The sequence below is a fragment of the Mauremys reevesii genome, linkage group 1 (assembly GCF_016161935.1).
Source record: "Mauremys reevesii isolate NIE-2019 linkage group 1, ASM1616193v1, whole genome shotgun sequence".
NCBI classification, from domain to species: domain Eukaryota; kingdom Metazoa; phylum Chordata; order Testudines; family Geoemydidae; genus Mauremys; species Mauremys reevesii.
In genome coordinates this window covers 335,051,187-335,078,894 of record NC_052623.1, presented here as the reverse complement: position 1 = coordinate 335,078,894, position 27,708 = coordinate 335,051,187, and the positions used below count along the sequence as shown (strand labels likewise).

Here is a 27,708-nt window from a genome sequence, read left to right as displayed (position 1 = left end):
TCTAACGGGATCTCGTTCCCTGAAACTGGAATTGGAAGCAAATTAGCAGAAGATCTCCTAGAAGGTGAGGAATATGGTTGGGACTCCTAATATCTGGTACAGTAAGGAGACATCGCTCTCTTCACCCACCCCTTAACCCTCGGACCAAGGGAGAACAATGGGATCCAGCACCAGTGCTGGGACCAGTTTAACACTGTGTGTGTGTGTGTGGGGGGGGTGTTAATGGCAGCCTTCTACCAGGTGGTACCAATTACAAAGAGGGTATGATCATACACTGGATGAGTTATTGCAGGATGATTCACAGATGCATTACTTAATAAAGCTGTGGCCTAGTTAAACCACATTCCTAGTATCTTGTCATTCTTCTTGCAGCAACCGAGACAAATATATTTTTGTCTAAATACATTAACCCTAAATACTGCGCACACATATAAATTCTGTTTTAGCGCAGTTCTACTTTTACTTGGAAGACCTATGATCTGACCATGCTCACAGTGAGTGTCATCTTTGTATTTAAATCTAGGGCTGGGAATTGAAAGATCACCTATTTATCTTATCCCAGCAGCTATAGCATGGTGGAAACCCTCAAGGCAAAATAAATGGTTATTAATTAAAACTGAGGGAGACCATCCTTAACTTTCATAATCACCTCACTTTTGAAAGCTTAATATTTCATCCTCAGTGTTGAATTAACACTTTTCTATATATTGGGGGGGGAGGAGGGGAATCCCCATGTGTCAAGTCCCTCAGACACATATGGCAACTAGAAATAGTGTATAATTTTGAGGGCAACCGCAGCAAAATATTTCCTGACGGGAAAAAAGTTAGTGATATTGTTATATAATGTCCAAATTTGGAGGCATGATCTACGTAATTCTTTCTGGGGTGGGTTTTAAATTTCTATGAGCTTACAAACTATTTCTGACATTCAGCAAGAAAACAAGAAACCTCATTTCTATACAAAGTAATCTCTACTGAAAACCAGAATCATCTCCAGGTTCTGAACACACAAGTCAGTTGAGACCAAGATGCAGCAGGATAAAAATGTATTTGACCCCCACACCCCAACACATTTCCCAAGTTTACAATAAATATTTCAATAATCTCTGGTGAAGTTTTAGCACTGGCTCTGCCTTAAACTGCGGGAGGGAGGGGGATGAGCAAGATCTTACTGTTCCCTCATGGAGAAGAGCACTTCCAAACCAGTAAAAAGAAAAAAAAGGAACATATTTAAAAAAAAAAAATCAAGTTGGCACTGTCTTTTTTAACTAAATTTAAAAAACCCAGAAACCAATGGGGACTCTGTCTATAAACAAAAGGGTATATTTTGATTTTTGCTTTTAAACCCGTTTTCAAAAATTAAAGTTTTTTCTGTTTTCCGGTAAGGCCCTTTGAGGAAAAGCCACCACCACCACGTATGTTTTAGCCAAATCCTCCCTGTCTGAGAGAATGTCTGCATGCTCCCTTTTCCTTTTCAACTGCTCTTTTGCTGCTTCTGTTACACTCAAAGAGGGCCTGGAGTAAAACATGCACAGGAGCAATCCCCGGAGCAGTGCATGAAAGTGACGGCATCATGCTAGAACATGAGAAAGGAAGTGCAACTGATCAAACAGAAAAGATTGAAGCTGACTGTACACTAAGTGCTGTCAGCTGAATAAGAGAAAAACAAAGAAAAATGAAATATTCGTTCTTTTTTTATTTACAAAATCAATAATTTGAGCTGTTAGAAATGTGATTTTTAAAAGCTGACTGTGTCCCTTTAAGATTGTACTGCGTGACTGGACTAGTAGTACAACAATAACATACCAAAATCAGGCATAGAAAGATATTTGGAAATCTAATTTACTATACCAGTGAGACTGAGCACTACAGAGTGCTGCTACCTTTGGTCTCCTGGGGGAGGATATGCCACAGTAAAAAAAGCACTCCAGCTGACCTATTCATCAGAGGAACGGGCAACAAGCATGGTTCCTTCCAATCTGTATAGCAGGTGCCACACTTTGTCATCAAGAAAAAAAATGAGGGATAAAATATAAACAAAAAACATCAGATATTTTTCAGAGAATAACAAGATTTATTTATATTACCCTTTTAAGCTGCTGGGGTCAGGGAATGAGTCTTAGTAAACTCTGTAAATTGCCACATCAACCTAAAGTGCTATATAAATAATATATAAAAATGAGTTATTCCCAAATCCAATCCACTTGAGAAAATGGAGAAAATAGAACATTTTTGATGCTTCTGTAGAGAACAGGTTGATTTTTAAGCAATGTCCCTTTGGCTCCGTCTTGCTGAAAGCATGTTAAATATGCTGTTTATTTTTTTTGATGGAGTCACGTTAAATTAGCATTTAGCATAACAGTCTTTAAGAGGAATAACTGTAAATATGAAATATATCCTTTTTCAAAGTTAAAAGGCTCAAACTCCAGTGCCAGTTTCATTTGGAATTATATCCATTGCTTTGCCATATTAGAAAGTTCCGCCTGTAGAAATTCAGTTGCTTTTGCTGGTCTTAAACACACAAGAAACATGGAACAAATGAACCACAAACTTTTTATATTGCACGCTCACGACTTACGAAATGATTGACAACACAGAAACAAACACAGAAAACATCTGGAAATGGTGGGAGGATACAGGGTTTTAGCAGAGCTCTAGTTTTCTAATACTATTCCACTCAGAAATAAATGCATATAATTCCTATTTTGAATTTAACCCAATCGGGGGGGACAGCAGACATCTTCATTTTTGGCTCTAAACAAACATCAAACTCCTTTCAAATTACCAGCATAGTTTGTTCTACTATAATACTATGAGATAGTATAAAGTGAAAACACAAATAAAATCCAATTCTATTCCAATCATTTTTCAACTATAAACACACTTTATAATTATACCTCTACCCCGATATAACACAACCCGACATAACATGAAGTTGGATATAACATGGTAAAGCAGCGCTCGGGGGGGGGGGGGGGGGCGGGGAGTCTGAGCACACCGGCAGATCAAAGCAAGTTCGATATAACACAGTTTCACCTATAATGCAGTAAGATTTTTTTGGCTCCCGAGGACAGTGTTATATTGGGGTAGAGGTGTATTGTGCATAGAAGGGTACATGCCTCTCCATTTCTACACATTTCTTTATTCTAACTAATATTTGTTACAGTTATTATTTATACAAGGTAGCGCTCACAGACCCAATTGTGCTCTTTTACCATGGTATACCCTATTTTGCTGACTGCCATAACTTACACACAGTAAAAGCCAGCCCTCACACCAAAGTCTTTAGTCTAAGGACAGTGACTTCAATGGGCTTATTGATATGATTAAGTTATATGTGTGCATAAGTACTTGTAGAATCAGGACCTAAATTAAGGTGACAGTAAGTTGGTCCAACAATCAGAGGGGAGAGGAGAATAAGATTAGAAAGATGCCAAGAGTGATAGGACTGTGTAAACTAGCTACATGAAGAATTTACAGGAAGTTTTCATTTAGTAAAAACAAAAATATGTTTTTATAATAGTAATCCTCGCTGGCCTCGCCAATTTTGTGTCACGATTTATTTTAGTGATAATGGTAGATGTAAGTTTTAAGTAGAGATTTGGAGGACTACAGTGTAGTGGTTTAACAGGTTAGTTCAGGGAAGGTGTTCCATATATAAAAGGTGGCATAGAAGAAACCATCTAGGAACTTGCGGGAGAAGAGAACTAACAAGAGATGGAGGTTAGCATCATTTGCCATCTTTTAGAACTTAAACAGAATAGAAAATCGACTGTCCAGGTAATAATATTAAGAGCACTATTTTGAATGTACCTAAGAGTGTGTGAGTGCATGTGTGTGCAGTAGGTGTCCAAGATTTGGGCAGCGGAGACTATCAGAGTCAACCCAGGAGATAAAGCCTGGATGAGAGTACACCTCTACTCCAATATAACGCTGTCCCTGGGAGCCAAAAATTCTTACCGTGTTAAAGATGAAACTGCGTTATTTCGAACTTGCTTTGATCCGCTGGAGTGCGCAGCCCCACCGCCCCGGAGCACTGCTTTACCGCGTTATATCTGAATTCGTGTTATATCGGGTCACATTATATCGGGGTAGAGGTGTATTTAAATTTGTTTTGTTTTTGTATGGTGAGAGAGAACACTGAAAGAGAAATCATACATAAATTCACATGTATGGTTTTTATTAATACCTATTAGGCTTTAAACAGAGAACAAGAAAAATATGATAATTTTCAATAGTTCTCTCTCTTAAATGCTGCACAACTAAAGCCAAATTCTCATCCCTCATGCAAAGGCAAAATTTAATGGAGACTCAGAATCTTCCTCCTAATGCGCATAAAGCAACTAGGTAACTTCAACAACCAAACTGTAGTAACAGTACCTGCCCTACATTGAGGTTTTAGCTAGTGGATCCACATATACACTTGGATCCAGGTATACACACTGACTACGCCCCAGTTGTCCCATAGGGCTGTCATAGATGTGCTATAAAGCAGGGCTCAGTGGAGTGTAGAAGATGGAATCCTCTACGGCCTTTATTCAATCTGCACCAGCAAATCATGGTGGCTCCACTGGTTTTAGGGCCTTGTGTAATTGTAGGTTTTATTCCCATTTTTCATTATTAAAATAACATTTGTTCTCAAAGTTGATTGGCAAATGCCCAATCCAACAGGATCAACTATATTTATGTATGTTCACCCAGGTACAGAAAGTTGTATTAAGTGGTTATGAAAGGCAAATATAAAATCTTCAGCTTATTAAATGATTAGACAAAAGCGTGTCTAAAGAATAACCTCTTAAATAGTATGTTTCCTCATTCTAGAGTTTCACAGTGGTTTAGGAACCTACTTTCTATCTACCCTTTTTTCCTCTTAAGTTCAAGAAATGTTGATACCTTGTCAAAAAATGAATTCAATGACACAAAAGCAACCTATTGGAAACATTTTAAAACCATATTTAATATATTAATCTTTCCATTTCCAGTAATGTCTTACCTCTGGCCAATTAGAACAATCCAGGTGAAAAAATAAACATTTCAGATGAAAGAAAAAGATGATTCAACACCTTTCAAGTGAACAGAATGCCTACACAGGCGTACACGCACATTAATAATAGAAAGGGGAAAAAATCACTAAAGTTTCCCTCAAATAAATTAGATATTCTCCACAGATGTGTGAAACTGTATTTAAAAAACACAGTACTAAGGCCAAAATGAGTTTCAACATTTAAAGTGATAATTAAGACAAATTTCTTTTGAGAGAAGTTTGATTTGCTGAAAATCTATGCTAACAAGTGAAGAAATGAAAACAAAACGAATGGGCCAAATTCATTCCCAGTGTAACCTTCCTGATTCTAGTGGAGTTATACCAAGAAAATTTGGTACCATATATCTTGTCAACCAGAAAGTTCAGTCTTATACAAAAAAGAACACTAACTTTTTATGTGAGTAAAAGAAAGGCCCATTTATTAAGGGCTATGACTAATAATAAAAGGCAAAACCTAGATGAATCTCTAAACACCACCTTCAAGCTCTATATGGTAAAAAACAAAATTAGATTTATTAAATCTTAGCATTAGCAGAAAATTCAAAATCTATATGTCTATTCATTATTTATTGATGGAAAGACTTATTTTGAAAAGTTAATGAGTAGATTTTCTGCATGGATAGAAATTTGGCACAGAAATGAGAGCAGCAAATTATCAATGACACTCTAGATCTTACAGCAGCCAGTATTAGTGATTAGTAACTTTCAGCAGAAAATGTTAAACTTTAGAGATGAGATGGGCTTCTGCTTTTTAAAATTCATGGTGACACTATACCTAAATATAACCAGTGGCTCTAATATAGAGCTTTTCCTCTGTGGATCACAAAGTAGATAAAATAAAATACTGTTGAACAAACGAAAAGCCAACTATTACTTTGAAAAACATTTTTAAACAGTGTACAGTATTGATTTTCATATAGCTTCTCGTCTGTGGTTTCCACACAGTTTTATATATACAGACTAGCAAAATAGCCAGATTTTCTAAGAATTATACAATTCTCAAGATTTTAATTTGAACAAAACCTTTAATGAGAAAAGGCTTACAATGTGATTAGTGAAATATCAAAATAGTCTTATAAATCCTTCAAAACAATAAAACTTGTTCAACCTATCTTAAATTCTGGTTTTAAAATTTAAATTATATTCTGTTAAAACATATTTGATATTATTCCAGTTAGAAACTTGAAGACAAATCTTATTTAATTGAAAATCTAATGTAATAAAAGATGTTATCACAATCAGTGAAAATCCATAAAATTCAAGCTCAAGGTTGATTGACAATCCTTATCTTTAGACTTATCTTGGTTGTTGGATGTTTATTACATCCTTGTTATTTATTGCAGTTTTTAAAAGTTTAATCTACATATATTTAAGAGGAAAACGTTAACTATTAAATATCTAATTTAACAATGCCATCTAGTGTACATTTAAAATTAGCATGACGTATTTGTTTTTTAAATGTTTATCCTGTAACATACCATAGATAGCTAGGGAGGGAAATATACTATGTACAAATTGTATGTCTAGTATTGAAGAAGGGTTATATGACAGCAGGGATATCTTAAGTGTTCATTGCCTAACAAGAGGTGGGTTTTGTTTTTTTGTTGTTGTTTTTTTTAAGAAGGATATAAAAATCTAAATATAATTAAGCACATTAGAACTAGGAGATACAGCCGTGGCTCAATCAAACAAAAGCACAGGGAAAAGCAGTTTTTGAAAGCAAATGATAAGAGGCAACTTAGAGGAATAAAAGAGGAAAGCAGGAAAGTATTATCAGAGGTTTATAGGTATCCTCAAAGGTTAAGGTCAGAGCGTTGAGAATCAGGTTTATAATATGAAGCTAGCTTCAACGTTAACAATGGAGCAGCTATTGCTGCTTGATAAATCCAAATTGCTAATGAAAACTGTAGGTTTGTTTCCGCTCACCATATCCTGTAGTTATGCTGCCATCTACTGAAATGTTATTTCATTAAGTATTTAGGATTGTATATAGGATACATAAACAGGTACTTGAAGACAGTATTTGATAAAGATAATCAATAAGGAGCCTAGATAAAAAAGTGCATATCACAACAAACATCTTGTGTGATCTTTCACTGCTGGAACCCATACCCATTCCCCGTACCTTTTGTTGACCATTACCCATTGCTATAATACAGTAAAGGATGCCTTAATTTAGGAACATAAGAACAGCCATACTGAGTCAGACCAAAGGTCCATCTGGCCCAGTATCCTGTCTTCCGACAGTGGCCAATGCCAGATGCCCCAGAGGGAATGAACAGAACAGGTAATCAAGTGATCCATCCCGTCGCCCATTCCCAGCTTCTGGGAAACAGAGGTGAGGGACGTCATCCCTGCTCATCCTGGCTAACGGCCATTGATGGACCTATCCTCCAGGAATTTACCTAGTTCTTTTTTGTTTTGGCCTTCACAACATCCACTGGCAAGGAGTTCACAGGTTGACTGTGCATCGTGTGAAAAAATACTTCCTTTTGTTGTTTTAAACCTGCTGCCTATTAATTTCATTTGGTGGCCCCTAGTTCTTCTGTTATGAGGAGTAAATAACACTTCCTTATTTACTTTCTCCACACCAGTCATGATTTTATAGATCTCTATCATATCCCCCCTTAGTCGTCTCTTTTCTAAACTGAAAAGTTCCAGTCTTATTATCGTATTTTTCCGTGTATAAGACCATACTTTTTCCTAAAATCGTTAGACTAAAAATTGAGGGTCATCTTATACATGGAAGCAAGCCAGGAGAGAACCGCGCGGTTGTGAAACTGCCCATACCTTGTCTCTGCAAACAGGCTTCTTCCAATCACTAACCTCCAATCACGAGCGAAATTGCCGATAGCTTGTCTCTGCAGACAGACTTCCTCCAATCCAGGGCCGGCTCTGGCTTTTTTGCTGCCCCAACCAAAAAAAAAATGTGGGGGGGGGCGCGCCGGAGCGGCAAAGCAGGAGTGGAAAAAAAACCAAAAACAAACAGCGTGGCCAGAGCAGCAAAGCAGGGTGGGGGAACAAAAAAACAGCGGCTGGAAATGCAAAGCGGGAGGGGGGGGGAAAACAACAACAACAAAAAACACGGTGCAGCCAGAGCGGCAAAGCAGGGTAAGGGAAACAAAAAACGGCAAAGCAGGGGAAAAAAAACCTGCAGCACAGCCGGAGTGGTAAAGTGGGGGGGAGAGGACAAAAAAACCCAGCACGGCTGGAGCGGCAAAGAAAAAAACCCCTGCAGCGCGGCAAAGCCGGGGGGGGGGGGGGGGGGGAGAGAACAAAAGAAAACAAAAACATAGCGTGGCCGTAGCGGCAAAGTGGCGGGGTGGGGATATGGCGCGGCTGGCAAAGCAGGAAAAAAAAAAAAACAAAAAACCCCTTTAGGGCGGCAGGAGCCAGGGGATTCCCTGTGCTGCAGAGTGCGTGCCTGGTCTAGTGTGGGGGAAGGGGAGGAAGCGGAGGGGGAGAGACAGAAGGGGGGCGGCCAGCGCTTCAGCAGGGCGCTCACCCCACGGCCCCATCGCCGTGACGCCTGCGGGAGAGCTCCGCGCTGCTCCAGTTGGCAGGGAAGGAAGGACGCGGGCTGCCCTGCGGAGTTTGCTGCAGGGCGCTCCCTTCCTCCATCCCCTACAGGGCAGCCAGAGCAGCAAAACAAACAAACAAAAAAGCGGCCATGCCACCCTAGGTTAGCAATTGGGTTCTAAACTCATGGTATGGCATCAAACAAAAGGTGATTGTGAAGTCCTTCAAGAAATGTGGAATCAGCAATGCCATGGACGGAACTGAGAATGATCTCATATATATAGACAGTGACTCAGTAGACCGCAGTGATGCAATAGAAGTTGAAGAAACTGATATGTTCGAAACTAAAAGTGATGAAGAAGAAAGCAGTGATGCAATAGAGGCTGAATAAAGTGATTTGCTCAAAGCTAAGTGTGATGCATAATATCATAGTACTGGTATGTAAATGTTGCCTAATTACTAAATAAAAATGTGTTCTCTTTTATGTTTAAAATATTGATTTCTGAATTTTGGGTTCGAAAAGTGGGGGGTCATCATACATGGGGGCGTCTTATACACGGAAAAATACGGTACTCTCCCCTCATACAGCAGCCGTTCCATACCGCTAATTATTTTTGTTCCCTTTTTCTGAACCTTTTCCAATTCCAATACATCTTTTTTGAGATGGGGTGATCACATCTGCACACAGTACTCAAGATGTACCATGGATTTATATAGAGGCAATATGATATTTTCTGTGTTATTATTTATCCCTTTCTTAATGATTCTCTAGATTCTGTTTGCTTTTTTGACTGCTGCTGCACCTTGAGCAGATGTTATCAGAGAACTATCCACAATGACTGCAAGATCTCTTTCTTGAGTGGCAACCGCTAATTTACACCCCATCATTTTATATGTATACTTGGGATTATGTTTTCCAATGTGCATTACTGTGCATTTATCAACAATGAATTTCATCTGCCATTTTGTTGCCCAGTCACCCATTTTTGAGAGATTCTTTTGTAGCTCTTCGCAGTCTGCTTGGGACTTAACTATTGAGTAGTTTTGTATCATCTGCAAATTTTGCCACCTCACTGTTTACCCCTTTTTCCAGATCATTTATGAATATGTTGAATAGGACTGGGCCCACTAAAGACCCCTGGGGGACACCAATATTTACCTCTCTCCATACTGAAAACTGACCATTTATTCCTTCCCTTTGTTTTCTATCTTTTAATCAGTAACCAGTCCATGAGAGAACCTTCCCTCTTATCCCATGACTGCTTACTTTGCTTACTAGCCTTTGGTGAGGGACCTTGTCAAAGGCTTTCTGAAAATATAAATACACTACATCCACTGGATCTCCCTTGTTTACATGCTTGTTGACCCCCTCAAAGAATTCTAGTATTGGTGAGGCATGATTTCCCTTTACAAAAACCATGTTGACTATTCCCCAACAAATTACATTCATCTGTGTGTCTGACAATTTTGTTCTGTACTATAGTTTGCCCAGTACTGAAGTCAGGCTTACTGGCCTAAAATTGCCAGGGTCACCTCTGGAGCCCTTTTTAAAAATCGGGGTCACACTAGCTATCATCCAGTCATTTGGTACAGAAGCTGATTTAAATGATAGGTTACAGACGACAGTTAGTAGTCCTGCAATTTCACATTTGAGTTCCTTCAGAATTCTTGGGTGAATACCATCTGGTCCTGGTGATTTATTACTGTTTAGTTTATCAGTTTGTTCCAAAACCTCCTCTAATGACACCTCAATCTCGGACAGTTCATCAGATTTGTCACCTAAAAAAAGGGCTCAGCTTTGGGAATCTCCCTCACATCCTAAACAGTGAAGACCAATGCAAAGAATTCATTTAGTTTCTCCGCAATGGCCTTATCCTTGAGTGCTCCTTTAGCATCTCGATCGTCCAGTGCCCCCACTGGTTGTTTAGCAGGCTTCCTGCTTCTGATGTACTTAAAACATTTTTTGCTATTACTTTTTGAGTCTATGACTAGCTGTTCTTCAAATTCTTTTTTGGCTTTTCTAATTATATTTTTACACTTCATTTGCCAGATTTTATGCTCCTTTCTATTTTCCTCATTAGGATTTATCTTCCGCTTTTTAAAGGACGCCTTTTTGCCTCTCACTGATTCTTTTACTTTGTTGTTTAGCCACGGTGGCTTTTTTTGGTTCTCTTACTATGTTTTTTAATTTGGGGTATACATTTAAGTGGAGCCTCTATTATGGTGTCTTTAAAAAGTTTCCATGCAGCTTGCAGGGATTTTACTTTTGGTGCGGTATCTTTTAATTTCTGTTTAACTAACCTCCTCATTTTTGTGTAATTCTCCTTTCTGAAATTAAATGCTATAGTGTTGGGCCCAATGTTTTCCCTGCCACAGGGACGTTAAATTTAATTATATTATGGTCACTATTACCAAGTGGGCCCAGCTATATTCACCTCTTGGACCCGATCCTGTGCTCCACTTAGGACTAAATCAGGAATTGCCTCTCCTCTTGTGGGTTCCAGGACTAGCTGCTCCAAGAAACAGTCATTTAAGGTGTCAAGAAACTATCTCTGCATCCCTTCCTAAGGTGACATGTACCCAGTCAGTATGGGGATAATTGAATTCCCCCATTATTATTGAATTTTTTATTTTAATAACGTCTCATCTCCCTGAGCATTTCAGTTATCACCATCCTGGTCAGTAATATATCCCTACTGCTATATTCTTATTATTCAAGCATGGAATTACTATCCATAAAGATTCTATGGTACAGTTTGATTCATTTTTATTTCATTTGATTCTACGCTTTCTTTCACATATAGTGCCACTCCCCCACCAGCATGACCTGTCTGGTCCTTCCAACACATTTTGTACCCTGGTATTACTGTGTCCCATTGATTATCCTCATTCCACCAAGTTTCTGTGATGCCTATTATATCAATATCCTCATTTAATAATTGGCACTCTAGTTTGCCCATTTTATTATTTAGACTTCTAGCATTGGTATATAAGCACCTTAAAAACTTGTCACTCTTTAGCTGTCTGCCATTACATGATTTAATTGAATGGGACTTTTTTTCTTTTGACTGTCATGATCCTCCAAACACATACGTACTCAACTTTAAGCATGCGAGTAATCTAATTGGCTTCAACTGGGTCCGTGCTGGCACAGAGCCTCACCAGTGCAGATCACATTCCAGAATCCAGGAAGTTAGCAATTAAAATGTTTCAGAGCATTATAGAGATGCAATTTTTAATTCATAATTGATAAAGAATTTTTTTTTCCAGAATCTTAGGTTAAGACTGCTGACATATAGCTCATTTCTCATTAGATGACAGAAAGCACTTTTTACCAGAGAATTAATTATACTACAAAGTCAAAACATCCCAAGCTTATGATTACTTCTGAGAGAACACAGTAAATCTTTTCAGAAGTTCCAGGCAATTTAAAAATAAAATAAAATAAAAGTAAATCTGTACTCACCTGGGAAAATATATTTGCAGTTGGAGCAACTTTGTTGTCCACAATACTATATAATATTGCTAACAATCTGTCCAGAGGGAATGGCTTTGGTCCAAGGAGATGATTGCTGGTCTGTAAGAGACAAGGCATTCAATTAAATGGATTTTTCTGGAGCACAGCACCATGGGATCTTACTTATTGTTCCTGTTAGTTTTTAGGTGGCAATTTATTTACAGTATCCCTTCTTCAAGGCCCACAGCCACCTTATGGAAAACATTCAATAGATACACAGCTCTGAATTTACACAAGCAGAGCCCCATTTAACCAGGCAGGTGTCCAAAATACTTTATGCATAATTAAGAACACATTTAGGACATAAAACATTTTGTCAAATCTATATAGTATTAAAGATACAAATTATTGTTTAGTCCAACCTAAGGATAGAAGTTGGCAGACTACATTTTATGTTGTAAACAACTTTATTTTATTATTTGTGTTAGTGTGCTAGGATCCATAACAGTGAATGTTCTACAGTCTCTCGTTGTAGCTAATGTTGCAAAAGGGAAAAAAATTCTATTTTCTCACAGGTCTTAAAGAGCCCAGCTCACTTAAGACTCAACTGTCCCATGCTTATTCAGATTCAGCAGTATCATGGGACTACTCAGGGAGCAAGGTACAACCTCACTAAGGGTAACAGAATTGAATGCTAAACAATGTAAATCTGTTTAATCCCAATTAATAACTGTTTTAACAAGAGCTTCTGTACCTGATGCTTACTCTTCACTTATCATAAAAATCATAATACCACTGTCACATAGAACACTGATTTCACGAGAGGAATATGACATCTAAAAATAAAAAAAACTGGTTTCCTGCAAGATGTTTAAAAATAAACAAAAAAGGGGGAGGGGAAAAGAAAGATACAGAAAATAAGAGTTGTCTCCAGCAAAAATATTTTTTTCCTAAATTTTCCATGTTAATGGGTCCTTCAGGAACTAAAGATTTTTTATTTTTTTTAAACGGACTAACCCTCTACATAGAATTGTCTAGGTACTTATAGCAGTGAGAAATACATATATCAGAGCACCTCACAAAAAATTATCTTCACAACACCTCTGTAAGCACCCCTCTATTTTACAGATGGAGAGCGGATGCAGAGAGATCAACAGACTTCCTTTGTAATCTTGGTGAAATCATGGCAAAGCTGGTCACTGAAAGTAGATTTTGAATCCCAGTTCAGCGCCTTAGCCACAAGACCATCTTTCCCTCTCCTGACACTATTAAATACAAAAGTGGGCAGTGTGATTAACTCTATGATTTAAAAAACAAAAACAAAAAACCCAGTAAACAAGTCACCCAGAGCACAAGTACTGGATTTGATTTATTGTTGTTGTCATCACATAACCTACTATACACCTTCTACCCACACAGGTAGAAGCTATATTTGCCAGGCAAGTGGCTCTTAGAAGTCTATTAGCCTCAAATATGTTGTTACTTTAAATATATAAATACATAAAAAGAACATTTTGTATATTTTGCTTATTGAACACAAGTGCTTTATTGGCATTTTTATTTCCAAGAAGTCCATCCATTAGGGAGATTCTACTAGGAATTTTACTTTAGTCACTTTCTCAGAGGCAGTATCTTAACCTAAGCCCCTTTGCTTAGAGCAAACACATTAGTTTCTATACATTCTAATGGTAGTTATGCTAAAAATAATTTTGATTTTAAACAATTTAAAAGTCTCAAAGTCATGTTATAAACTCAAACAATGCTGCAATGTATTAATTTGATGTCTATATCATAATAGCACTCAGGTAGCACTTTGAGCAATCCTCTCAATACTTCCCTCAGGGCTGGCCTTAGCATGAGGCAAACTGAGGCAGCCGTCTCAGATGCCAGACTGTGCGTGGGGGGGGGGGGGGGAGCACCATAGGACCCAGAGTGTAGAAAATTGTGTCTGCTGCTGGTGCATATGTATTCTCTCTGCTCTAGATGCGCAGAGATGGAGGAGTACTGTGCTGGAGGAAGGAGGGCACAAGAGACATAACAGGCAGGCAGGAGAAAAGGTGAGAGGGAATAACAGAAAGCAGCAGGAGCTGCAGGGAGAGAGAGGAGGAGCCGCCTCTTATGTACCTCCCTAGCACTCCCAGGAGCCTGGACTGGTGCTTCCCTGAACCCACTTGAGGAGAACAGGCAGTCAACTGAAGTAGGAGCCAGTTAGGCCCTTAAAACACTGATATCTTCCCTCACTCAGGCCCTGCTACCAGCCTGCTTATTTGTCCCCTTCAATTGAGTGTTGAGCGCTACTATAGCTGGCACAGAACAGCAGTCATGAGTGAAAGAAGAAAACGCCCCTCTGGGGCAGCATTCAGAAAAAGAAAGCAAGCAAAGGAAGCTTTTCTATCTAAGCAGGAAGGAGCTCTCCTGAGATACAAAGACACAAATGTTCACGGTGAGCCTTCCGGCCCCAGTGAGGATGTGAGTGGTGAGGAGATGCCTGATCTTCTAGTTAGTCACGGTGCAGATGACCTGGCAGCTACTGCAGCATCCATATCTCCATCTCAAATGGATGTAACCATGCATATTCCTGAAGAAAAGTGTAGATCAGAGTAAAGTGTGGTGGAGGCGCAAGAAACAGCTGCTGCTGAGTTTAGTTCCTTAAGTCTAGATGATCCAAGACTGTGGACCCACTTAGTAGTAGCCAGAGGGACTTCCTTGTACTGCATGGGCCACAAAAAGTGAAAAACTTCATGTTCCCCAGAGACAATGAAAATAGAAGTTTCCGTCCAACACATTACTGGCGTGAAATCCCCAATGGAGACAAAGTGGAGAGGCAATGGCTTATGTACTCAAAAACCCAGAATGCTGCATACAGTTTTTGTTGCAAACTCTTCCAATCTAATGCTCCAGCCACATTGGGTTCTACAGGAACAAATGACTGGAAAAATCTGGCTAGAAATCTGGCATGCCATGAGAAGGCAGCAAATCACCAGAGAGCATTTCATAGGTGGAAAGAGCTTGAGATGAGACTAAGGTTAAAGGCCACCATAAATGATCAGCATCAAGAGAAGATTGCATCAGAGTCTCTTTACTGGCAAAATGTTCTGAAAAGACTACCCAAAACCTAGCACTGCGTGGAACTTCAGATCAGCTGTATGTGCCAAACAATGGAAACTTCCTTAAAACTGTGGAGCTGATGGCTGAGTTTGATGCTGTACTCCAGAAGCATCTAAGAAGAGTCACCACCCAAGAATTGTACACACACCACTACCTTGGAAAAACAATTCAAAATGAGATCAGACAGTTACTGGCAACAAAAGTCAAATAGAAGATTGTGGCAGATCTGAAGTCAGCAATATATTACTCTGTTATTCTGGACTGCACACCTGACATCAGCCATATGGAACAAATGACTTTAATGGTGCATTTTGTAACAATGACAGAACCTAGTGAAAATGTTCCTGCAATGGTGACGGTCAAAGAGCATTTTCTATAATTTATTGACATTGACGATACTATAGGAGCTGGTATGACAAATGTGCTTCTTAAAAAGTTGGAAGAGACAAGAATTGCGATAGTTGACATGAGAGGTCATGGCTACGATAATTGTGCCAACATGAAAGGAAAGAACAGAGAAGTGCAGACAGGATCCGAGAGTTAAACCCTCAAGCTTTTTTTGACCCATGCAGTTCTCATTCATTGAACTTGCTGGGCAGTGATGCAGCATCAGCTTCTAGTGAGGCTGCTGAATTTTTTAATGTAATTCAAAGCATCTATGTATTTTTCTCTGCATCAACTCATCAATGGCAAATTTTGAAGCAACATCTGGGAACATCCTCTCTGACACTGAAACCACTAAGTGCCACATGATGGGAAAGTCGAGTGGAGGGGATAAACCCTATCAAACACTGAGTTGGGAAGATAGATGATGCCATAGTTGCCATTATGGAGGATAAAGCTATGACAGGAACTGTTCGTGGGAGAACAGTGGCAGAGGGAAATGGAATCACCAGAAACATACATAATTTCTTATTTCTGTGTGGCTTAGTGTTGTGGCATGAAATACTGTTTGAAATAAATGTTGTAAGCAAGAGACTCTAAGGTGTTGACCTTGATATATCTGGAACAATGGAACAACTGGACAAAGCAAAGTCATACCTACAGTCTTACCAGTCAGATGAGGGATTTCAAAACATTCTGAAGAGTGCAAAGAAGTTGGGAGTGGAACTATTTCCCCCCACCCATTCAAGAACACAAGAGTCACCAAAGACGACGACATTTTGATTACGAGGCACGGGATAATCCCATAAGAGACCCAAAACAACAATTCAAAGTTGAATTCTTTAACCAGGTGCTAGATTGTGCAGTACAGTCAGTTAAAGAACGTTTCATGCAGCTCAAGGAACACAGCAGTATATGTGGGATATTGTATGATATTCCAAAACTCCTCACTATACCTGAAGAAGACCTACACCAGCAATGCAGGGCACTAGAGACAGTGCTGACACATGATGACATGCGCGATATTGATGCGAGTGATTTAGGTGATGAACTGAAAGCCCTTTCAAGATACATTTTAGCAGGATCAACTCCAAAGGCTATTCTGGAATATATGTGCACAAATAAGATGACCACCCTCTTTCCAAATGCTTTTGTTGCTCTGCGCATACTTCTAACACTTCCTGTAACCGTTGCCAATGGAGATCACAACTTCTCCAAGCTGAAGTTAATAAAAAACACATCTACACTCCACAATGACACAGGAGAGGCTGGTTGGTCTTGCAACCATCTCAATAAAGCATGAGCTGGCCCAGACTGTGGACCTTCAGGAAGCAATTCAAATCTTTGCAACCAAGAATGCACAGAAAGCCCCACTTTGATTATTCAAACAGATACAAATGCCAGTGTTTACTATGCAGACAAGAAAAGTTACGTTTGCTGTTCAAAGTTAAGTGTTACTTAAAATTTTTGAACCAGGCATTTTAAGTTGTTAGTTCTCCTTTACTGGGGTAGGTAGCAGAGAAGTACCATGAGAGGAGAAGAACAGGAAGAAGGCAGAATTGAGACCTTTCAAAGTTTTGTCCCAAGCGAGGGGGCATAATTTGAGCTCCCTGCCTCAGGTGCCAAAATGTTGTGGGTAGGTCCTGACTTCCCCCCAAAAGAACATTTTAAAGATGAGGAAAAATGGGGTAGACGGGATAAGTGATTTGGCCCCAGAGAGGATCAGTGTCAGAGGTTCCTGGCTACATCTAATCTCTCAAACTACTTTTGTGACATCCTTTTAGTTTAGGATGTCATTAGAATAACTTGATGGAATCGTTTCTTTTTAATGTATTGCAGGTCACTTAACTCCCTATTACAGGCCTGTCTCTCCTCTTCTAGGATTTGAATAAAGTCAGTAACATTATTGAAAGGCATTAAAGTAAAAGTAAAGAAAATCACCACCTGCAGTCATAGGAGCTTTGTAATTGCTTGCCCTATGTTGCATCTAAAGCTTTCAAGTTCTCCTGGGGAGTAGGATTAACTGTGGAATCTGGAAACAAAGCAGCTTTCCCGAGTACAATACTGAAATTAGCTATCAAGTTCTGCTCTGAGACTAACTCCAAGAGACCATAATTATACAGGATTTCTAAAATTAGGAATATACCCAAGAATCTGTAATACCCTCTAGATTTCTGAATGAATGGAATAAGAATTAGGGTCAGGTTCAGTGTTGAGGCTGGCAGTAAGTATGTGCAGGCAGGTGGGAGAGAGGAGAAGTGAAAGCTTGTTCCTACATTCTGGACAGGAATGACTGAGGTATATGTCATACAAAAACAACTCCACCCACTCTCCTCTTCAGCTTCCAATGACAAAGGATTCCATTCAGTAACCAACACTTCTCTGATCAACAGTTGTCCCTTTCTTCTGTCAGCTTCTAGACAATTCTAGATTTTCTTGTTTCCTTTTAGGCACAGCAAAAACCTTGAAATTTTTCACAAGCCTGTCAAAATGTCCCTCCAAAACGAGAATGTCTGAACCCCCAGATCTCTCATAAAAACCATAGAGGATTTATGACTACTACTTTGGGTGATTTAAGCCTTGAATAGTCTTAATCTCTGACACTTTCTTCATGCTGGATAAATCACATTAAGAAGTATTACCACTCTGCTCTCAAACCTCCAAGGAACCACACCATTTTGTTAAGGAAGCTAGAAATGGGAACAGATCAGTTTATTATTTCACACAGGAAATATCTGAGACTATTTTCACTTCCACACAGCAGATCAGTTTCCCAGGACCCTTTATGAGGAGTTAAAAGTAACTTCACATGATGACTGTGTAAGAATCATCAGAACACTGTAACTCAATCTCATATTTAGAAAGCATTCTTGTTGCTCATATCACAAGGCATTTTAATAAGTATTTACTTCCTGTAATTTGATACGTTGCACCAGATAAGTATGGCTTTACATTTTGACTGGCTTCAGTATGGATGTTTTAGACATTACATACTATTTTAATAAGTCATACTGAATTCAACGTGAAGAACAAAAATATAAGTTTCTGATCAACATAAATAAAAATGTCTAAAATAACCAACTTTACAAAAAAGAAAACACTTGTTCATAAGGCAAAACCAGCAACTGATTACAACAGTTAATGCTGTCAGTATTCAGATTAATAATTGCATAAACTCTCAAAGTCTGTATTTCACTCCAAGCCAGAGATCCCCAAACTTTTCAGGGTTCCTCTCCCACTTACCCCTGCTGGGAATGGAACTGCAGCCTGAGGCCGAGGGAGGGAGCGGAGCTGCAGCTGGACTGTGGTGGGGACTGGCAGCCAGGTGCGTCTCCGCTCCTGGCCCCAACCCCAGCCCCGACCCCCAACCAGGGGCCAAGGCTGGGCCAGCAGCCAGGCCTGCAGCCAGATGCAGAGCCAGGTCGAGGCTGGCGATGGGGCCAGGGCCAGGCGTGGGGACGGGAGCCAGAGCTGTGGCTGGGGGAAGGGTTGGAGCAGAGCTGGGAACGGGGCTGGGCAGGGAGGTGCTCCATCCCCACCCACCATGGCGGCTGGCCCAGGCCCAGAGCACCCCCCTGAACATTCCTCTGTGCCCTACTAGGGGGCACACCCCACAGTTTGGGGACATCTGCTTGAAACGTTGACATTCAACTTCACTTTTTGTAAAAAGAACAGGAATACTTGTTCCTTAGAGACTAACAAATGTATTTGAGCATAAGCTTTCGTGGGCTACAGCCCACTTCATCGGATGCATAGAATGGAACATATAGTAAGGAGATATATGTACACATACAGAGAACATAAAAAGGTGGGAGTTGCCCTACCAACTCTAAAAGGCTTCTTAATTGAGAAAAAAACTTTTGAACTGATAATCAATATAGCCCATTTCAGACAGTTTGACAAGAAGGTGTGAGGATACAAAAGTCTTATAGAAATGAGACTTGAAAATTTCTAAGCTACGTGTCTGGGAATTTTAATAGTTTCTGCTAAAGAATTCTATAAACTGCTTTTGAAATGTTACCCCTCTCAGCTGAACAATAATGTGAAAAATATATGGAAACAGACTACCAAAAGTATTAAAGCCATATATATCCATATATCAATCCGCTTGATTTCAGTGTAATTCATTCAGCATGGATGCTATAGTTTCTGACATACAGCTGTCTAGTCCCCCGTCCTCCCAGTTAAAAAGTTATGTTTGTTTTTCTGAGTGTCTTACATGTATAATCAGTATAATTTTTCAGTAAATATATGGTATGTATGGATAGAGAGACAGAGATACTTTAATTAGCTAACAGCAATAATTAGAGTACAAAGATTTGCGTAACCACTGTACAGATACTTCTCAACTGTACTGGGAATTCACAAGTCTCTCTACTGTGACTGACTCCCATACTTAGAAGTTTCAGACTATTTACTAGACACTGTACCTTGTGGAAAAGCCCCATAATTTAATAGGGATGGAATTAAATAAGATCCTTTCAAAAGCAGTTTATAAAATTCTTTAGCAGAAACTATTAAAATTCCCATACACATATGTCAGGGTTCCTTCCCTACTCTGAACTCTAGGGTACAGATGTGGGGGATCAACATGAAAGTCCCCTAGGCTTATTTCTACCAGTTTAGGTAAAAACCTGGTATGCTGCCACCACCAAGTGATTTAATAAGAAACAGGGAAAGGACCACTTGGAGTTCCTCTTCCTCCAAAATATCCCCTCAAGCCCTTACACCCCCTTTCCTGGGGAGGCTAGAGAATAATATCCTAACCAATTGGTTACAAAGTGATCAAAGACCCAAACCCCTGGGTCTTTGGACAGTGGAAAAAATCAGTCAGGTTCTTAAAAGAAGGATTTTATTAAAAAGAAAATGTAAAAATTATCTCTGTAAAAATTAGGATGGACAATAACTTTACAGGGTAATCAGATTCAAAGAGCCCAGAGGAACCCCCTCTAGCCTTAGGTTCAAAGTTACAACAAAACAGGGATAAACTTCCCTCTAGCAAAGGTAAAATTCACAAGTTGAGAAAACAAAGAAACTAATATGCCTTGCCTGGCTGTAACTTACAAGTTTGAAATATGAGAGACTTGTTCAGACAGATTTGGAGAACACAGGTTGATGTCCGGTCCCTTTTAGTCCCAAGAGCAACCACCACCAAAACAAAGAGCACAAACAAAAGCCTTCACCCCTCCCTTTCCCTCCCCCCAAAGATTTGAAAGTATCTTGTCTCCTTATTGGTCCTCTGGGTCAGGTGTCAGCCAAGTTACCTGAGCTTCTTAACCCTTTACAGGTAAAAGGATTTTGGTGCCTCTGGCCAGGAGGGATTTTATAGTATTGTATACAGGAGGGTTGTTACTCTTCCCTTTACAGTTATGACAACATAGTTTAGAAATTTTCAAGTCTCATTTCTATAAGTCTTTTGTATAAGGAGCTAAGCAGAAAAACTCCAGTATTTTATATATGAAATAGTTTAAAACTTATAGAAGACACTTTCCCTTTCAGAATTTTTCATTTTTTGTGGTTTTTTTAAAGCTCTTCTGATTCATTTTGCTCTTTCCCAAATTTCTTCATCATAAACACCCTGTACTTTCTTCCCGGCAAAGCTCCCTATACTTCAACTAAGGCTTTTCTCCCAGTTGCCATTACTTGTGTTTACATTCTTATTTTACAGTGGAAGATTCCCAGTCTCTCGGTTATTTATTTGACTTAACTCTCTGATCACACCGCAAGTTTACACCACTTAACAAAACCTGATCAATGTACCCAAGCTTTAAGGTTTCTTAAAGGGGAGTGACAGCCTGAAGTATTCAAAAAGAGAACAGAAGCTCAACCAGGACCCATCAGGTTTAGATCTACCTCATTTCTGTATGGGGAAAAAGAGAATGGGTTCTTAACCTCACCTGGCTGGGGATATCATGCTCTCAGCATGCTACTATAGTTCTCTCTTTTCTGAGCCACCCAACAGGTTTGAACTCCCTCAGATGACAAACAGAGGGGGCATTTTAAATTGGAAGATTGACACAATAGGAGTCTATCACATTGGAACTGGATGAGAGGTACAGCACCAAAAGTCAATAGAAAACTCAGTCTCAAAGACAACCCCTGACATACTTGAACATACAAAGTATGCTTAGGGAGATGCTGCAGTTGCAGCTCTATCTGGCAGAACTCTCAGTAGAGCTTGCAGTGAACTGGGGAAGTATCACTCCATCAGTTATCTAGAAAGGGGTATGTCTTATATAAGCAGAAGTGGGAGATTTGCTTCTTCTAGAAAAAATATTATGGTCTAACAGACTGAATAATGAATTAGGAATCAAGATCTCCTAAATTTTTAGCCTGGTTCTGCCCGACTCCTAGTGCCCTTAGATAAGCCACTTACGTCAAAATTCTTTGCTGGTGTAAACTAGCAAAACTCAACTACCGTCAGTGAACATCCACGAGTTTACATCAGAGATTTGGCCTTCGCTCTTTGTCTCTCACTTTCCTCACCTGTAAAATGGGAATACCTACCAGCCAATGTTTACATCTAAGTGAGTGACTAGGTCAAGGAACAGTAATACGTGAAATGTAATGTGAGAAACAGGATACCGCAATTGCTCCGGAGAGCCACTTAAAGTGTTGCGTAGATCAGATTAAATACAGATGAAACCCTAGGATGCACTTCTCAGTTTCTTATATGGAACCATCTCAGTACCCAGGAGGTGGAGTTTAGTATCAAGGGAACACATTCAACTCCATGCTATTTTCCATTCAGTAAAGGTATTTTCTGAATTCGACTAAATGGAATTATGCAGAATACTTTTAGGGGCTCCAATCAGGAATTTTAATTAGAATCAATCTTACTTTGAAGCTGAATATTGCAAGGAAGTAACTTGAATCCCAGGAATTAAATCATTCAAGTCTTAGGAGCAACTTCCTATACCAGCAAAGCAAGGCTTGCAGTCTGACTCAAGGGTGGCTAGAAAAAAATGTCACCGTATACCAATGCCCTAGCCAAAAAAAAAAAAAAAAAACCTTTAAAAAATTGTTTTAGTTACATGTGGCAATGTTCAATGTAAATGGTTATTCAAAAAGGTTCATTTTAATTCGAGAGAAAGAATTCTTACTTTAAACAAATATGTTTTGTGGTCATGACAAGTGCTAGATTAACCACACAAACTGCTAAGAGTCCTCTATTTATCTGAAAGTCATTTATCATGTTGTAGGCAGCAACAAAAGCTTCTTCAATCCACACCACGCATGTGCCTCAACCCTACTGTAGGGTAACAAACACTTACGCTATATCTACACTACATGCTCGGGGTGTGATTCTCAGCTCGGGTAGACAATCACTGAGCTAACAAGAACATTAACTAGAGTGAAATCGCAATAGCATAGGCAGCAGCAGCACATCTTAGCCATGCTGTGACCCAGGGACCTCTTGGTATCAACTAGCAGAGGGGTCAATAAGGTTGAGAAGGTTCCACTGCATCTGACATCTCCAAAATATGAGTGCCAAAGGGTGGCATGTGAGGTCTCAACACACTGGTCATTTTAGTCATTGTGAAATATATGAATGAGCAATATTTATATTCATACCGAAAATTATGTTCTTAAAGCCTTGAAGTTAAAAGCAGGTCAACAGGAGGTGACTGGCCTTGGACAAATTCCATTCAGGCAGCGGATTGGAGACTCATCTCTTTTTGTTTGGTCAAGTGTGAATTGTCTCTCTCACAAGGTAAACCTATCAGCATGCAGAGCCAGATGCTAATTAAAAGACTGCAAGGTCAACAAGAGGGAGGCCATCTGTATCTGTATTAGTCTGTATCCGCAAAAAGAACAGAAGTACTTGCGGCACCTTAGAGACGAACAAATTTAATTGAGCATAGGCTTTCGTAGGCTGTAGCCCACCAAAGTTTATGCTCAAATAAATTTGTTCGTCTCTAAGGTGCCACAAGTACTCCTGTTCTTTTTAAAGAGGACAATGTGACTTATCTCATGAATGGAAGATCACAGCCAAGCCTGACTGTAATAGGTCCAAAGGATTTTGGATGAATTTTTATTCTGTGTGATAGGACAATGTCTTGTTAGTTAAATATAGGCTCTAGAAAGTGTGTTATGATTTTATATGTAACCCTTTCCATTAATTCTACTTGCTTCTTCCTGAGTCTGTATTCCTTTGTTAATGTCTTGTTTTTCCTACAAACATATATAAGTACTCTGTGCTGAGCACAGTGGTGATCCTGAGATATAACTGGTAAACTGGTGTGCACTATTCCTTTGGGAGCAGTGGATCTGTGAATTCAGAGAGAGTGTCCAGTGGAACAGGCGCAGATGCTCCAGGAGGACACTTCTAATGCTCAGGGGTTGCAGTATACCTTATTGTTAACCTGTAAAGAGACAGAGCAGGGCCTGCAGAGGCCTGGAAGGCAGTGCTTGTATTGCCAGAGGCTGATGGTGTTGGGGAACTGACCTACAGTAGGCACAGATAAGACTTCCTCGTGATAAGGGAAGGTGCCTCACAACTCTGGGTGTCCCGTGCCAAGTACGTCCTGACCAGTTTCAGGCTTGTTTATAGCGATGGGAGGTAGTGCAAGTATGTCTATGAGAGCTGGGAACCACACCTCTAGCTTGTGGTACAGATGCAGTCATAGAGAAGTTTAAATCTGCATGCTAATACTGCTTATAAGTGTATGCCAGTTAGTGACAACTGAACAGACGGAGGCTAAGAAACCCAGGAAGTAAGCAGAGGTTTAAATAACTGAAAACAGAAACAGGCAGGGGCTTTATTTAAAAAAATTGGAAATAGGAAAAGAATTCGTTAAAAAACAAAACAGAAAAAGGTAATTGACTCAGAATCAGCAATTTGTGCACTAACTAGTTTATGTCACTGCTTGATCTTATCACTGTTACATTGATCTCCTTCCTCTTCTTACTCCATGTTACACTCACTTTTTGCATCTGGTTTTACATTAGATTGTAAAATTGGGTGGGGCACGGACCACATCTTACTATGTGTTTGCACAGCACCTATGGGTGCTTAAATAAATAAATAAAAATAAAATAAGAAGAATAAATAAAAAATCTTTTTTTAATGCAAGTACATCAGTCTACTAGGGATTAGACAGAGACATCAATCCATCTCCAATAAACTACCAGGCTAATGGTGCTAACCCTTGGTCACAGTCAATCTGAATCCAATTCAAAATAGAGACCATGAGCTGAAGGGCTCTATGTCCCATCATCAAATCTCTGGTTATCCAGTTGCTTTGTGTTCCTGTCTTTCCCCATCTTGCCATCTTAAGTGAGATATTATTGCCTACAGGAAAGAGAGCAAGGCACCTCTTGCAGCTGGAGGGAAAGGAGGAAGATTTGGGCTGTGATGCAGTATTTATTCATTCCTGTTCCCCTTTTCCTCCCACAAGATCTGTGATCACAACTTGAGATGTGGATGTTTTTTCAGGGTAGAGAACAGTCCTGAAAATAATTAGAATCTTTGAAAATCCTCTGGAGTTCACGTGCCAGAGGCAAGACACACGAGTTCTACAACTAAAGGATACTTGCTTTCTAAGAGTTAAGGATTTACAACACAGATGTTAATATAAATACGTTTCTTAACATTTCACATCATCCTAGACACAGGTGAAATTATGTGGATTAAGAATTTATTTAAAAAAAAAAGATACCAATTTACACACATGCTACTCAATCAGAGGATCAGATTCTCTTCTGGCATACACTGGTGCAACGCCAGTGAAATCCATGCAGTTACAACAACTTATTTGGGTAAAGGGTTTGGCCACTATTCTTTAAATCCTTTGTCTTGATGGAATAATTATAAATTTCCTTAAGGAACATACATTTTCCTTATACACAACATAAAAGCAGTCAAACTTTAACCCTGGGTGACTAAAGTTAGGCTCCGAAATCCACATTTAGGCACCTAAAAGTTGTCTGATTTTCAAAGCTACTGAACATCTAACTGACCTTAGTAGGGTTTATGGGTACTATGACTAAGGCTAAGATTTTGTCATGGTTATTTTTAGTAAAAATCATGGGCAGGTCACAGGCAATAAACAAAAATTCACAGAAGCCATGACCTGTCTGTGACTTTTGTTGCTGAAGCTCCATGGTTTCTACGACCACAGTAGTGGCTGGGAGCTGTGGGGTTCCCCCTCTGCCCACGGTGGCTGGGAGCTTTGGGAAATGTGGTCATCCTGAAGAGAAAACAGGACACCCCAGCTGCTCACCCGAGGCGTCCCCCTCCCTCCATGAGAGGCTGTCACCCGTCGCTGGAACCCTGAGGAGGGCCCCTTCAGGAGTCTGTCACCTGTGGGTGGAACTCTGCAGGGGGCCCCCGTCACTTGTCGCTTCTGTTGCTGGAACCCTGCCAGGGCCCCACTGGCTGTCAGCTCCAGAGTGCTGCAGCCCCTGGGGCTGAAGCAGAGAATGTCATGGAGGTCTCTGAAAGTCACGGATTCCATGACTTCCATGCCCTCCATGACATAAACATAACCTTAACTATGACCTTCTAAATACCAAGTCCCATATTTAGCTAATACATTTGTGCCTATTCAGTTAGCTTTATACCTAAATATGGATTTCGGAGCCAAACTAGAGGCACCAGATTTGAAGATTCTGGCCTATTGTTCCTCTCACATTGGTTGTGCATAGAATTTTGCCTATAAAGTTTAAACTTAGTTTCAGACATAAAAGAGAATGAAGCAAAAGGTCTCTGCTTTTCTAACATAATGAGCCACATCAGTATTTTTTTTATAAGCAAAACCACTGCACAACTTCACATCTGAAGGAAATGTGCTATTGGTTTAAAAAAGCAGAAACATGAGAAACGTACAAATTGATGCTATTATCTAATAAGACCAGAAGTGATCTGCACTACATGATCGTAATTAAATGTAGTGTGTGGCATCTTAAAATAAAAATGTCTATTAATAATGACAACAATGCCTTGTATGAATAGTAAATATCAAATAAACCAGTGCACTAGAGATTATAGCATGCAATGCTCTTGTATGCTTTTTAAATCATACATTCAGGTAGGAAAGGAAAAATATATAGCCACTACTACATGAGAAAGCAGCATTTAGTTGTGAATGAGGATTGAAAGCTAAATAAATACCTTTTCATGTTTTTTCAGAAAGTTTGTCTTCTTGATTTTCCCATGATGCTGTAAACACAGAAGCAAAATATGAGCAAATATGACATAGCAAGAAGTTACAATAATGTTATACAACTTGAATAGGGTGAAAAAAAATCAACTAACATACAACTATTCATTACACATTTATAGCAATGTACTACCACTATAGTTCTGCCTTCTTATCACATGCCAATTAGTTATCTTTGTCCTTAACAGCAATACTGTTTATTCAATACCTAACACTTAATATCCTAACATACTCTGGGCATTACTTCTTGGCTCCCTCATATCTGAACTGTGTGAACACTGGGTGAAAACTTTCACCCTACAGCGTTCTTATACTTGTAAAGTGGTTTATTGGGGGAAAATGTATAAATTTAAAAATCAGAAAATTAAATACTTAGCCACCAGAAAATAATTAATGTGACACTAATCAGAAGAAGCAGAGAGCCATTTCTATGAGTCTTCTTCCACCACACCCCCTCCTCAAAATCAGCTTGAGAAAAGGCCAAAGTGTGTTTCATTGTTAGTTCCTTTGTCTTTCTAGAAATGGGAAAGCAGCTGTCACTTATTTTAAATACACCCAGTTTTCCTTGTATAGACATCAAAAATGATGTAGGTGCACTCAGTTTTCTTTGGTTTATATCTAAGATGACAACAGGATACCCACAAAATAAAGCAATAAAGTGTCAAAAAGAAGCCAAGATACAGAATGTGAAGGTCATGTCAGGGGTAGACAGGTAAAAATGTAATTGGAATAAAGAAAGTAACTGATGCCCTGTGAGCAGATAGGATTCATCTAGAAGGATTGTGTTGTGGGAGAAAGGATTGGATCAAGGAAGGGCAAAGCACAGGGGCTAGGGAAGAAATAAGGAAGGGTATTGGAGGGGTAAGGGAAAGATAATTGGAGTTTTTAAATTTCGTGGATTGCAGGTGGTGGGTTATATGAATTATACTGCTGCAGTTTAATAGTTACATTAAAATCTTATTTGTAATGTATTTTTAAATTATGTCAAGGCTGCTTACAGTACATAGATAGGCACCCTAAGTATAAAATAC

At 39.4% G+C, this 27,708-nt stretch overlaps 1 protein-coding gene across 7 annotated transcripts in view; it reads right to left on the bottom strand.

Moving 5' to 3' along the window:
* The window catches only part of ORC5 (origin recognition complex subunit 5), a 130,272-nt gene that overhangs the window by 59,444 nt on the left and 43,120 nt on the right, over positions 1 to 27,708 (bottom strand). For 5 of the 7 annotated variants that reach the window (XM_039517391.1, XM_039517411.1, XM_039517404.1 and 2 more), the window contains exons 12-13: positions 26,629 to 26,676; positions 12,030 to 12,140 (exon numbers count right to left, since the gene is read on the bottom strand). In XM_039517391.1, the coding sequence (XP_039373325.1) occupies positions 12,030 to 12,140; positions 26,629 to 26,676 (159 nt within the window). Of the gene's footprint in view, positions 1 to 2,259; positions 2,512 to 12,029; positions 12,141 to 24,350; positions 24,966 to 26,628; positions 26,677 to 27,708 lie in introns of those variants that run through there. The other 2 variants (XM_039517422.1, XM_039517423.1) reach the window with 2 other exon arrangements.